The 14247-nt window shown below is 43.9% G+C and overlaps 1 protein-coding gene across 2 annotated transcripts in view; it reads right to left on the bottom strand.

Moving 5' to 3' along the window:
• The window catches only part of LOC126266718 (titin homolog), a 1013152-nt gene that overhangs the window by 971607 nt on the left and 27298 nt on the right, over nt 1-14247 (bottom strand). For both annotated transcript variants that reach the window (XM_049971188.1, XM_049971189.1), the window contains exon 5: nt 4415-4828. In XM_049971188.1, the coding sequence (XP_049827145.1) occupies nt 4415-4828 (414 nt within the window). The remainder of the gene's footprint in view (nt 1-4414; nt 4829-14247) is intronic.

Below are 14247 nucleotides of genomic sequence, written 5' to 3'. Positions count from 1 at the left end.
GCTTTATTATTTCGTGTATTCATCAGTGCCAGTTCCCGCTATTAATTATGATACACCCTGTATAATATATAATAACAGTTAAACAGGCAAGGTACAGAAGTTCATACACATAAATCACAAATGTCACGAACATGCAATCAGATATTTTATGTATTCGATCGCATATTGAGTCACAATGAAGGAGTCTGACCGCTGACGAGAGTAAGACCAAAAAGGGTGTTCAGCTATTATGTGGAAGGTGGTTTGTCTACTGTCACTACAACAGACAAAATACAATGTGGTCCAAATGTTTTTCACCGTCTATATAAAAAAGACTGCATCTCTGACGTGGTATGTTCATATCTTTCTGAGGCTGGTCGGTATTTTCTGACGTAATTCTGTGATAATACAGCCTAACAGGTTATAAAACGTTATAAAAACTTCTCTCTTTCGTTTAAATGGTTCTATGTTACAGTAGGCAAATGTGTATGTGCTAGTGGCAATTAGGTATTCCATGCCATCTTGCAAGAAAAACTAATGAATGTATGTTAGGCGCTACTCGTTCATGATCTGTGTAGCTGGAGCGAGTAACTGATATGCGTACTGTGCAGCTGATAACATTTGTAACAGTCGCGTTGTTCACTTTCTCACACCAGATTGTCAGATCACTAAAAGAACAGTAAGAGAAGTTAAATGGAATCTAATTTGTTGACAAATGTTCTGAAATGTTGTATGTTTTAAAACCACAGAAAATCCGTGTAATATGATCGGATAACGCTACTGTTTATGACTTTCACTGTGAAGTAGTATGTCGTCCATACTAGTAGCAGCAGTAAGTAATATGTATCACTAGAGGTGGGAGCCGCAGTCAAACCCAATTTTGCCGACAATGTACAGCTGTTGCAATCCTAGAGGAGACATAGTCTTACTGCAGCCTTAGTTCAGACAGACTGGCAGAGGAGGTTGAGAAGACCAGTCTTGCGCACAGGTTCTCAACGAACCTCACAGTCTGCAGCGCTGTCCCCGGAACTGGTAGTGGTCCTTTGGTTCAGAGTCGAGTGGAAGCACTGAACCAGAGACTTTGGTAATTCTGTGACAAGCTAGGCCTCGACCTCCTGAACTTGCAGCACAGGCTTGAGAACAGTAGGGTCCTTCTAAATGGGTCAGGTGTGCACTACACATCAGAAGCTGCCACTCACGTAGGGGTGCAGACAAGAGTTTTTCTTAGGTTAGCTGACTCTCCAGCCAATCAAGATAACGATAGTTGAAGCAAGCCCAGAAGTATCAGTGTGAGATAGAAAGAAATGCCTCCCACAGGTGAGAATATTAAAATCCCAATACCCAACTGACGAAGCATTCGCAACAAAGTGCCGAAGTTTGAAGCACTCATGAAAAGCAGTGAAGCTCACATAATACTAGGTACAGAAAGCTGATTGAAACCTGAAATTGATAGCAGTGATAGTGATGAGGAAACTTTAAGTGTATATCGAAAGTATAGGCACATGGGAAATGGAGGTGATGTATCTGTTGCAGTAGACAAGAAACTCATATTGAAGCTGCATCTGATATTATTTGGTCAAGACACAGTATGAGGGATGGGCATCAAATGATTATTGTATCCTTCTACCGCCCACCAGACTCATCTCCTGATGCAACCGAAAGCTTCAGAGAAAACCTCAGTTTATTTTCACGTAAGTTCTCCAATCACAGCATCGGTGTAGACTTTAATCATCCAATAATTAATTGGGAAAATTACAGTTTTGTTAGTGTTGGGCATGATGAGACATCCTGTGAAATTTCACTAAATGCCTTCTCTGGAATCTACCTACAACAGATAGTTAGGACCCCACTCACAATGGGAATGTATTGGCTCTAATGGCAACTAATAGACCTAACGTCTTTGAGGATGTCCACATCGAATATGGTATCAGTCACCATCATGCGGTTGTGGCAACGATTGTTACCAAAGTTCGAAAGTCAACTCAAAGAAGCAGAAAGATATGAACTAGATGACAAATCAGTAGTTTCACATCTCAGTGACGAGCTTGGAACATTAAGCACGTCACGAGCATATACAGGAACTCGCTCAAATTCAAAACAATAGTTTACCACGAACTGGCTAGATATGAACCTAGTAGAACAGTTCATAATACACTTCCATAGTGTATAGTTACTGTAAAGGAACTGCTAAAGAAACAAAGATTACTGCATAATAGGTGTAACACAAAGCGTAGGGCTATAGATAGAGAGATGCTGAAAGAAACGCGTTTGGCTGCCGAAAGAGCAATGCGTGATGCCTACAATGACTACCATTGCAGAATATTTTCAAGTGCTGTCTCACAGAACCCAAAGAAATTTTGTTGGTATGTAAAGGCTGTAAGTGGCACCAAGTTAGTTTCCATTCCCTAGTGAATGAGACACGAACTGAAACTGAGGGTACCAAACCAAAAGCTGAAATTCATAACGTCGTTTTCAGATCTTCCTTTACAAAGGAAAAACCGGAAGAACTGCCCCCTTTAATGCTCGTACAAAACCTTTGAAACTTCAGTGGCTACACTTGTTTTCCCACAGAAGAAAGGGACATATGAGCTATGACACTTGTTGCAAACAAGCGAAATACCCTTTAGAATCTCTCTTCATAACTTTAGATCAAGTGCTTTCCAGATATCAAACCAAATTGTTAGGATGTTTATACAAATTCACGAATTTTTGAACGGAATCTGTTTGTACTAGGTACGTAATGAGCTAATGACAAGCGAAATTTACAAGGTTTTACAGGCAAAACTTACACTGTGCGAAAGTCGTTCGACTTAGGAAGTAACCACACTACTGGCCATTAAAATTGCCACACCACAAAGATGGCGTGCTACAGACGCGAAATTTAACCAGCAGGAAGAAGATGCTGCGATACGCAAATGATAAGCTTTTCAGAGCATTCACACAAGGTTGGCGCCGGTGGCGACACCCTCAACGTGCTGACATGAGGAAAGTTTCCAACCGATTTCTAGTACACAAATAGCAGTTGACCGGCGTTCCCTGGTGAAACGTTGTCGTGAAGCCTCGTGTAAGGAGGAGAAATGCGTACCATCACGTGTCCGACTTTGATAAAGATCGGATAGTAGCCTATCGCGATTGCGGTTTATCGTATCGCGACATTGCTGCTCGCGTTGGTCGAGATCCAATGACTGTTAGCAGAATATGGAATCGGTGGGTTCAGGAAGGTAATACGGAACGCCGTGCTGGATCCCAACGGCCTCGTATCACTAGCAGTCGAGATGACAGGCATCTCATCCACATGGCTGTAACGGATCCTGCAGTCACGTCTTGATCCCTGAGTCAACAGATGGGGACGTTTGCAAGACCATCTTCACGAACAGTTCGACGACGTTTGCAGCAGCATGGACTATCAGCTCGGAGACTGTGGCTGCAGTTACCATTGACGGTGCATCACAGACAGGAACGCCTGCGATGGTGTACTAAACGACGAACCTGGCTCCACGAATGGCAAAACGTCATTTTTCGGATGAATCCGGGTTCTGTTTACAGCATCATGATGGTCGCATGGATGTTTGGCGACATAGCGGTGAACGCACATAGGAATCGAGTATTCGTCATCGCCATACTGGCGTGTCACCCGGCGTGATGGTATGGGGTGCCATTGGTTACACATCTGGGTTACCTCTTGTTCGCATTGACGGCACTTTGAACAATGTACGTTACATTTCAGATGTGTTACGACCCGTGGCTCTACCCTTCATTCGATCCCTGCAAAACTCTACATTTGAGCAGGATAATGTACGACCGCATGTTGCAGGTCCTGTATGGGACTTTCTGGATACACAAAATGTTCGACTGCTGCCCTGGCCAGCACATTCTCCAAATCTCTCACGAATTGAAAACTTCTGGTCAGTGGTGGCTGCGCAGCTGTCTCGTCACAATACGCCAGTCACTACTCTCGATGAACTGTGGTATCGTGTTGAACCTGCATGGGCAGCTGTACCTGTACACACCATCCAATCTGTGTTTGAGTCAATGCCCAGGCGTATCAAGGCCGTTATTTCGGCCAGAGGTGGTTGTCCTGGGTACTGATTTCTCAGGATGTATGCACCTAAATGGTGTGAAAATGTAATCACATGTGAGTTGTAATGTAATATATTTGTCCAATGACTACCCGTTTATCATCTGCATTTCTTCTTGGTGTAGCAATTTTAAAGGCCAGTAGAGTATGTCTGCTATACAAACTCTGTTCTGCGCATCTCAATGGTCACGTCGTATATATTCTTACTCTGCAAGCTATTAACTTGAAGATTAGCTTTCGAGGTGAGTATCGTATTACATTTCCTTTCCACACCTTTTGCCACCAGAGATATAAACGGCCACCGCTGTCTGGGAGTGCAAAATTACTGGTAGGGAGTAACTAGCACCTCGTACGTACCACTGACAGCCTGTCGGCCACGGCGATGGCGCCGGAGGCTTCCCCGGAAGAGGCGAGCGTGGGCAGGTCGGCGGTGCGCAGCGTGGCGTCGTCGTCGTCGGAGGCGGCGGCCTCGAGCAGGTCGTGGTCGTGGCGGCAGACGACGGCCAGGTCGCGCTGCAGCTGCGTCAGCACGCGCGCCAGCTGCGGCGCCTCCAGCTGCTGGGGCGGCAGCTGCTGCGCCGCCTCCAGAGGCGGGCCGCCCTGCGCCACGGCCTCAGCCGCCGCCAGCGCGCGTTGCAGCTGCTGCACCGGCGCGGCCAGCGCGTGCAGCGCCGCCGCCGCCTCCACAGGACTGCCGCCTCCAGCGCCTTCCAGCACCACCTGCTCCGCCGCCGCCACCGCCTCCAGCAGATCGTGTACCGGGCGCGCAACCTGTGCCATTACAGGGGGTCCGTACATGGAAGTGTACTCGGCAAAGCAATATGAGCACCTTGTTAGGATGGCAGCCTGGAAAGGAGAAGGTACAGGCTACTAGCAATGAACACTGCAGTGTTATTGCAAGTCAAGCACTGCCACATGCCTACAGAGCCCATTTAAGTAGTGGTTTACTTAGAACAATAATACAATCTAAGACACTCACTCACACACATACACACACACACACACACAGAGAGAGAGAGAGAGAGAGAGAGAGAGACAGAGAGAGAGAGACAGAGAAACGACGCACCACGAAGGAATAATCCAAATGAGGCGGTAATCTGTAGATGTGATGTACAAGTACAGGCAAATAAATCAGTACAATTTCAGAAAAATTGGATGATTTATTCATGAGAATGAGCTTCACAAGTTGAGCAAGTCAATAACGTGTTGGCCCTCCTCTGGCCTTTATGCATGCTTTTATTTGGCTTTACACTTATTGAATTGCTGGATGCTCTTCTGAGGGATAATGTGCCAAATTACAACATTTGTTTTTGAGTGGCGTCCGCTTTTAGCAAACACTATTTTGTTTTTGTCCCAGACATGTTTCACTGCAGTTGCAGCGTCATCAGTGTTTTTTTATTGTTATGGCTGTAAAACGTAAGGAATGTTATTTACTGTTTAAATACATACAAATACTAGTTTCTAAATCGTAATTACGGGTTTTTGAGGAGCACATAAAATTTTTTATTCATACTTTTTTACCACATAGTGTGGTTTTCCTGCTGTATTACGTTTTTATAGTGTCTGTTTTTCTTTACTGTTTGTCACTTTCAACTATATACAACTTATTGTAGGCAAAATATTTACGCAAAAGTTACGGTTTCTGAACTGTTGTCGCTATGTTTGGGATTAATAATTTATGTGAAAGATTGTGTGAGCGTGTGTGTATCTGTTCACATTATGTTTCGCTTACGGTTTCTCTTTCGTCATCTTCTTCATTGCCAAGTTCAGTGTTTTGAGTTGTCACTGCCACTGTCACTGTCTATCAGCTGTGATAACAAGATGGCGGACAGTGGAACATTGAAGATGTCACTGGCAGTTGTTTTGAATTTCTCAGAGAGAGAGAGAGAGAGAGAGACAGAGAGAGAGAGAGAGAGAGGGAGAGAGAGAGAGAGGGGGGGAGGGAGGGAGGGAGAGGGTAGATTTGAGGATTTAGGACAATAATTATATTTATTTATGCTTAGTTTTATGTGTGTGTATGAATGTATGTGTTTTTGTGCGCATGTGTGTGTGGGAGTTCTATAGGTTGGTATTATCTACTAATTCTTTGAGGGCAGAGAACAGACTTCCATTCCAGAGAGCTCTGTATTCATGTATTACTTCCTTTCCTTCAACCATCCCTTTTTATATTTGATGATTTTCTTCAATTATTAGTTTTTGTGGCGGCTGTTGCTACTTTTGAGACTTTTCAAATCAGGTTAGGTTAGTGTGTTTTTAACGTCCCGTCGACAACGAGGTCATTAGAGACGGAGCACAAGCTCGGGTGAGGGAAGGATGGGAAAGGAAATCTGTCGTGCCCTTTCAAAGGAACCATCCCGGCATTTGCCTGAAACGATTTAGGGAAATCACGGAAAACCTAAATCAGGATGGCTGGAGACGGGATTGAACCGTCGTCCTCCAGAATGCGAGTCCAGTGTGCTAACCACTGCGCTACCTCGCTCGGTTTTTCAAATCAGTGTTGATGTCTGTTTGTCCCTAAGGTGTTCAGCAAATGTGGAGTGACAGCCGTTACTTTTTAATGCTCTCCTGTGTTCTGTGTATCTGGAAAAGGAGGACCCCACTCAAAAACATATGCTATTGTTAAAGCAAACACAGACAAAAGAGCTTCAACATCAAGACGATTATTGTGCCAAATTATGTCCAAATGGCGCGTTACATCATCAAAATCCCGATCTGGTTGGTGCGACCTGCCCACAATGATCCAAACGTTCTTAGCTGAGGAGGGACCAGGCGTAATGTTTGGTAAGAACTTAGACCAACAGTAGAAAATCTCCCTGCGTGAGGGCAGCCATTATCTTGCTGAAATGTAGGCCCACTGTGACTAGCCATGAAGGAGAGCAAAATGGAGCATAGAATATTGTAGACATACCGCTGTACAGTAAGGGTGACACAGATAACGACCAAAGGGGTCGTCCTATGGAAAGAAATAACACACCAGACCATCACTCCAGGTTGTCAGGCATACAGCCAACGACAATAAGGTTGGTATACCACTGCTGTCTGTGCCAGCCGGAGTGGCCGATCGGTCCTAGGTGCTAAAGTCTTGAACCACGCTAACGCTACGGCCACAGGTTCGAATCCTGCCTGGGGCATGGATGTGTGTGATGTCCTTAGGTTAGTTAGGTTTAAGTAGTTCTAAGTTCTAGGGGAATGATGACCTCAGAAGTCAAGTTCGATAGGGCTCAGAGCCATTTGAACCATTTTGAACTGCTGTCTGTAGCATCTCCAGACACGTCTTTGCTGGTCATCAGAGCTCATTTCGAAGCGGGACAATTCTATCCCAGTCAATGAGTTTCCAGGCGGAAGATATGTAGAGACGCCCTGACTATCGCCCACCATATGTCCCAACAATCGGGAATGATGGTTCGGAATGCCGTTTATACCGATAACAGAACAGCTTTGGTTTTCATCTGCATCATCCTCACAGCACAGTGGTATCCACGATATTCTGCTAACCCCCCCCCACCTTCATCGCAAGCGTCCTGGGCTTACTTTTCAACAAAATTATGCCCACTCGCCCATGGCGAGAGTTTCTACTGCTTGTAGCAAGTAGCGAAATCTAATACAAATATCCGTGTCGTAGGACACATTATCATACCAACTTTCAGCGTTAGCCTAGGCCAGACAGGTATTGACGTCTCACAATGCCTAAAGGCGATGCACTGATCTTCTGGTCACTACAGCTGAACTGTTCCTTTCGTCAGTCCTCAGAGCACCCAGGGTGTCGTGGTTGCTCTGAATATCCACAACCTTTGAACCAGCCTAAACATTTCCAGTCTCGCTTAAACATGCGCGACGTGTTTAAACTATTCACATCCGCAAAGTCAACGATTAAGGCTACACAAGCCCGCATGTCGTCCACTGGACTGGTAAACACACACCACTAACTGTTCAGACACCACCTCCATAGGCTGCTAGCAATTTCCGCAGATAATCTTCACAACAAACCAAAAGAAGAACAGCAGGGGTTGATAATACCGCTTCAGTTGTAAATTACTTTATTTTCACACCACTGGTTTCTGGCTGTTATGTGTCCATCCTCAGGTGTCGTAGCTGTGCTGTGGTCCCCGAGCGCCGGGTTTGCCAGGCGCGGTGTGCTGCATATGAGCGCAGAACAGGGAAGAAGAATACTGTTTAAAATCAAGAGGGGTAAATTCGCTCAAAAACACCACACTCAAATTTCCACAGAACCATAGGATTTATTGGTTTAGTTAAACTTCACCAAGTCTGCATCACTCGTTGAACAACACCTCCAGCTAGCTTTTAGCTCTGCAGTCTGACATAAGACAGCTCCCTACTTAGCATGTGCACTTTCACTAAAATGCTAGACTCGCCTAGAAACAGAACGAACCACCCGAGCATACGAATGCAGAATGCACGTGTGATTCTTGTCACCTCTCTGTGTTTGAAAACTAACTTTGTCAAGGATAGCTAACTCCAGACTTCATAAAACGAACACCTTGAAAAAGCAACTTCACTCCAGAGCACACACTACTTCGGATCCTATACCACTCAACGCTGAAGCCCAGCCCCTCAGTTTCACGAGTTCCAGACCACATCACGACATTGTCTTAACATTCAGACCTTTCCGTAAATCAGGCTTCATAGCACAATGTACTCACTTCCATTATCCAAATCTTGCTACCGCTAATAAGACCTAACAGGTGCTGCTTCCTGCCATAAACTTAAAATCTTGATTTCCACCAAGTGCTGGAAAACGCCGACTATAATGAAGAAATCGTTTGCCCTTAAGCCAGCCGCCAAAGACTTTCAGCACAAGAAGTCAGCCTCATTCAGTCAACTGCCTTCTCAAAGAGGGCAGAGGATTGGATAGAGGTGCATGCAGGAAACTCTCTTGCCCTTGGGGTGGGAAACTGCCCATAAAGGAAGAAGAATCAGCAATGATCAACGGCATGAGGATGCAGAAGGCAACGAAAATCAGTGCGTTAAAGACACTAAATGTGTATCCACAGGACATGTGGCTGTAACTGAAAATCTGTCATGATGATCTCTCCATTGGCAAAAGGTTCCGGACTAGTCCCGCGTTTGGATCTTTCGCAGAGGGCTGCCAAAGGGGAAATAATCATGAGAAAAAGATTGGAAAACCAACGAATGGATAACGTTCTACGAGTGGGGGGCGTGGAATGGCATAAGTTTGAACGTGGCAGGGAAGCTAGAAAAATCTGGAAAGGGAAATGCTAAGGCTCAGACTACATATCGTAGGGGTCAATGAAGTGAAATGGAAGGAATACGAGGATTTCTGCTCAAACGAGTATAGGAATATCAGCAGCATAAAATGGTATAATGGCAGTAAGATTCGTTATGAATAGGAAGGTAGGGCAGAGAGTGAGTTACTGGGAACAGTTCTATGATAGGATTGTTCTCATCAGAATCGACAGCAGACAAACAACGACAACAATAGTTCAGTTTTACATGCTGACGTCGTAGGCAGAGGAACGTGAGAAGGAGATATGATATGAAGGTACTGAACGGGTAATTCGGTGAGTAAAGATTGATGATAATGTAACTGTCATGGGGGATTGGAATGCAGTTGCAAGGGAGGGAGTAGAAGAAAGGGTTATGGGAGAATATGGGCTTGGTAGTAGAAACGAGAGAGGAGAATGACTGGTTGAGTTCTGTAATAAATATCAGTTAGTAATACCGAATGCTCTGTTCAAGTATCACAAGAGTAGGAGGTATACTTGGAAGGGGCTGGGAGTACGGGAAGACTTCAGATAGATTATATCATGGTCTGGCAGAGATTCCGAAATCAGATATTGGATTTTAAGGTATACCCAGGAACAGATAACGACTCAGATGATAATTTAGTAATTATGAGAAGTAGGCTGGTGTTTAACAGAGTAGTCAGGAAGAATCAGTGCGCAAAGAGGTGGGATACGGAAGTTGTAAGGAATGGAGAGATACGCTTGAAGTTCTCTGAGGCTACATATAATCTCATGAGGAGTATACAGCTTAGCTGAAGAAGAACGGATGTCTCCAAAAAGGGCAATCGCAGAAGTTGGAAGGAAAATCATAAGTAAAAATAAAGTAACTGCGAAAAATCGCGGGCAACAGGAGAAATACTTCAGTTGAAGGATGATGGAAGGAAGTACAAAAACGTTCAGGAAAATACATAAATACGGAAGTACAACTCAGTTAGGAATGAAATAAAGAGGAAGTGCAAGGAAGCTAAGGCAAAATGGCTGCATCAAAAATGTGAAGAAATCGGAAAAGAAATGATTGTCGGAAGGGCGTATTCAGCATACAAAACAATCGAACCAAACTTCGGTGAAATTAAGGACATTGGCAGTAACACCGAGAGTTCAACGGGAATTACACTGTTAAATGCAGTGGAGAGAGCGGATAGGCGGAAATATTATACTCTATGAGAGGGAAGATTAGTCTGATGAGATAGAAGAAGAAATGGGAGTCAATACAGAAGAAGTAGGGGGTCCCGTATTATAATGAAAATTTAAAATAGCTTTGGAAGACCTAAGATCAAATAAGGCAGAAGGATAGGAATATTTCATCAGAGTTTCTAAAATCATTGGGGAAAGTGCCGACTAAACGGCTATTCACGTTGGGGGAGCAGAACGTATGAGACTGGCGTTATACCATCAGAGTCCAGGAAAAACATCATCCACACAATTCGGAAGACAGCATGAGCCAATAAGTGCAAAACTATCGCATAATTATCTTAACAGCTCAAGCATCCATGTTGCTGCCTATAATAATATAGAGCAGGCTGAAAAAGAAAACTGAGGACATGTTTTGTGATGATAGATTTGGCTTTAGAAAAGGTAAATGCACCAGGGAGGAAGTTCTGATGTTCCGATTGGTAACGGAAGCAAAACTGAAGAAAACTCTAGACACGTTCATACGATTTGTCGACCAGAAAAAAGCCTTCGATACTGTAAAATGATGCAACACGTTCGAAATTCTGAGAAAAACAGGAGTAAACTGCAGGTAAAGACGGGTAATATACACTATGTACAACAACCAAGAGAAAACAATAAGACTGGAAGACCAAGAACGAACAGAGTAAAGAGGCTGTAAAACAGGCATGGAGACTTTCGCCCTTACTGTACAATCTATACACCGGAGAAGCAAAATAAATGAAAGGTTGAATAGGGGGATTAAAATTCATTGTGAGATGATATCACTGATAAGGCTCGCTAATGACATTGCTATCCTGAGTGAAAGTGAAGAAGAATTGCACGATATGTTGAATGGAATGAGCAGTCTAATGAGTACAGAATAAGGATTGACAGTAAATCAAAGAAAGACGAAAGTAGTGACCAGTACAGAAATGAGAACAAGGAGAAATTTAACATTACAGTTGCGGATCACGAAGTAGACGAGGTTAACGAATTCTGCTACCTAGGCAGCAGAATAACCTATGTCGGACGAAGCAAGAACGACATAAACAGCAGAGTAGCACTGGTGAAAAAGGCATTTTTGGCTTACAGAAGACTGTTAGTAACAAACATAGTTCTTAACTTGAGGAAGGAGTTTCTGAGACTGTACGTTTTGAGCAGACCATTGTATGGTAGTGAGACGTGCACTGTGGGAAAACCAGAAGGGAAAAGAATTTAAGCCTTCAAGATAATGTTGAAAATTAAGTGGACACATAATGTGGGAAATGAGGAGGCTCTCCGCAGAACCGGTGAGGAAAGGAACATATCGAAAACACTGGCAAAAAGAAGGGACAGGATGACAGCACGTCTGTAAAGTAATCATGGGATAACTTCCACGGTACAAGAGGGGGCTGTAGAGGGTAAAAATTGTGCAGGAAGACAGACCTTGAATGATGTCTAGCACATAATTGACGATGTAGAGCGAAATTGTTACTATGAGATGAAAAGGTTGGCACACGAGAGGGATTCGTGGTGGGTGACACCAAACCAATCAGAAGACTGATGACACAAAAAAGCTAGCCTATTGATACATTTAGGAGGATTAGATAAAGACCATCTCCAGTTCAACAAAACGCCCTTCCCTGGCCACTGGAAACTGCCTCTGACTTCCATAGTATATTTAGCTGCCAAATTAGTAACTTTTTTCTTTTTTCTTTTACAAAGATATTTCTCATTAAAGAAATAGGAGAGTTGTGTGTCGGTTGGTTGTAGGTGACTGTGATGGGTGTGAGTACCTGTTAAATAGCAGAGTTGTACGTCCGTTGAGTTAGGTGACTCTAATGGTTGTGTTTAGTGTGGTTACATGTTTGTGTTGTCTCGTGATAAGATCAGGAACTGGATGAGACCCAATGTCGGCACATACCCTGCTCTCCACGAATAACACGGACGACTCACCTTCAACAGTGCCACATGCCCTCACTTCGCGAGATGTTGAGGACAGGTATGGAATTTCATCCAGAATATTAGTGCAATATCTGGTGATCAGGACATTAACGCTGTCAAACCTCCTCCCATTGCTACTGTCTGTCAGATTTCCTTCCACCACTTTCACACAGTTATGCATCAGAAACCTTGCCTACAGAAGCATTAGGTTGGTGCATAAGTTCACAGTGTTTTCCCATAAGTTTAGTAGACACAACAGATACTCACAACAGAGACATTAGTCATCAGTAATATATTCTCCTTCACTATTTGCAACAGTCAGTCAATGCTGGAGTAACTTTTCAACTCAGCGACTGTAGAAATCACGTGGTTCTGAGGCGTAAAAAACTCGCGGAGCCATGTTTGGAGTGCATTTTCATATGAAAAGAAAGTTCCTTGAAAGTTGTTCGATAGAGAGAGGAGAATGTGAGGTACAGTGTTTTCTGTCAGTCTGGCAGTAGGTGGGCGGGTGTTATCGTGCAGTAGCACCATCTTACTGGTCATTGGTGTTGGTCTGCGTCTGCAAGACGTCGCAATTGTTGATAATAAATGTCAGCAGTGATGGTTATATCTTAGGGAAGAAATTCGTAGTACACCACACCGTTGCTATTATTCAAGATGCATAACATTATCCTTTGGGGGCGTGCAGTTTTATGGGGATTTCCTGGTTTATTTGGACTCACAAATCCTTTATTTTTCCTTACGTTAGCATAAAGACACCACTTCTTGTCACCAGTAACGATACGGAATAGGAATGGTCGGTGTGCTCATAAACCTACTGAAGACGAGCCATCAGAGATGCAAATATGGCCACATGCTGATTTTTGTGATTTTGGCTTAGAGCATGTGGTTCTAATACACCCTGTTTCTCGACCTTCCCCACTACATGCATATGTCGGACGAAGGAGGAATGTTCATCACATTTGCCAGTTCTCGAATATACTGACGTGGATCGTTGTGGATTAATGCCTTCAAAGGATCTTCGTTAAACCACGAAAGTCTTCCTGAAGACTGAGAGTCACTAATGTCAAGACAATTCTCCTTAAAACGAGAAAACCATTTTCTTGCCGTGCTCTGTCCAATGACGTTGTCTCCAAACAAGGTGCAAATTTTTCTGCCTCCCTGTGCTGCCGTCACCCCTCTACCGAAATGAAACAGAAGACTATATCGGACGTCCAAATTTCTCCAATCGGCACTCGATTTCCTAGCGTCCACAGCTCCTTTCCCTATCTCCAAACGACATCATCATCAGTGTTCTGCCAAAAGGCAGGTTTTCACGTGGTAGTTCTCCAGGCTGTCTTGTCTTCTGCCTCTTCAGGTCTGCATAATTTCCTCTTCTCTTTATGAGGTCTATCATCTTGTATCTCCTTCTTCCTCTCAGTCTTCTCCCACAAACCAATCCTCCCAAAGCATCTTTTTCCTTCCTCTTACAACCTTCAGCAGACTTCTTCTCTCCCCAACCCTTTCCAATACTCTTTCATTACTTACTCTTTCCATCCAGCTTATTCTGTCCATTCTCCTCCACATCCGCATCTCAAATGCTTCTAACCTTTTTTCATCCTCTCGTCTTAGCGTCCATGTTTCTGTCCCATATAGTGCCACACTCCAGACAAAACATTTGCCAAGCCTTTTCCTTAGACGTTTATCTAATTTGCCACATGAGAGTCTCCTCTTTCTGTTGAATGTCTCCTTCGCTATGGCAATTCGAGTTTTCACCTCATGGTGACATCTCAAGTCTCCTGTTATTGTGTTTCCAAGATATTTAAATGCACTTACTTGGCTAATGGTAGATTGTCCTATTTTAATATTGGA

This window comes from Schistocerca gregaria, chromosome 4 (genome assembly GCF_023897955.1).
Source record: "Schistocerca gregaria isolate iqSchGreg1 chromosome 4, iqSchGreg1.2, whole genome shotgun sequence".
Lineage (NCBI taxonomy): Eukaryota > Metazoa > Arthropoda > Insecta > Orthoptera > Acrididae > Schistocerca > Schistocerca gregaria.
This window is presented reverse-complemented; position numbering and strand designations above follow the sequence as displayed.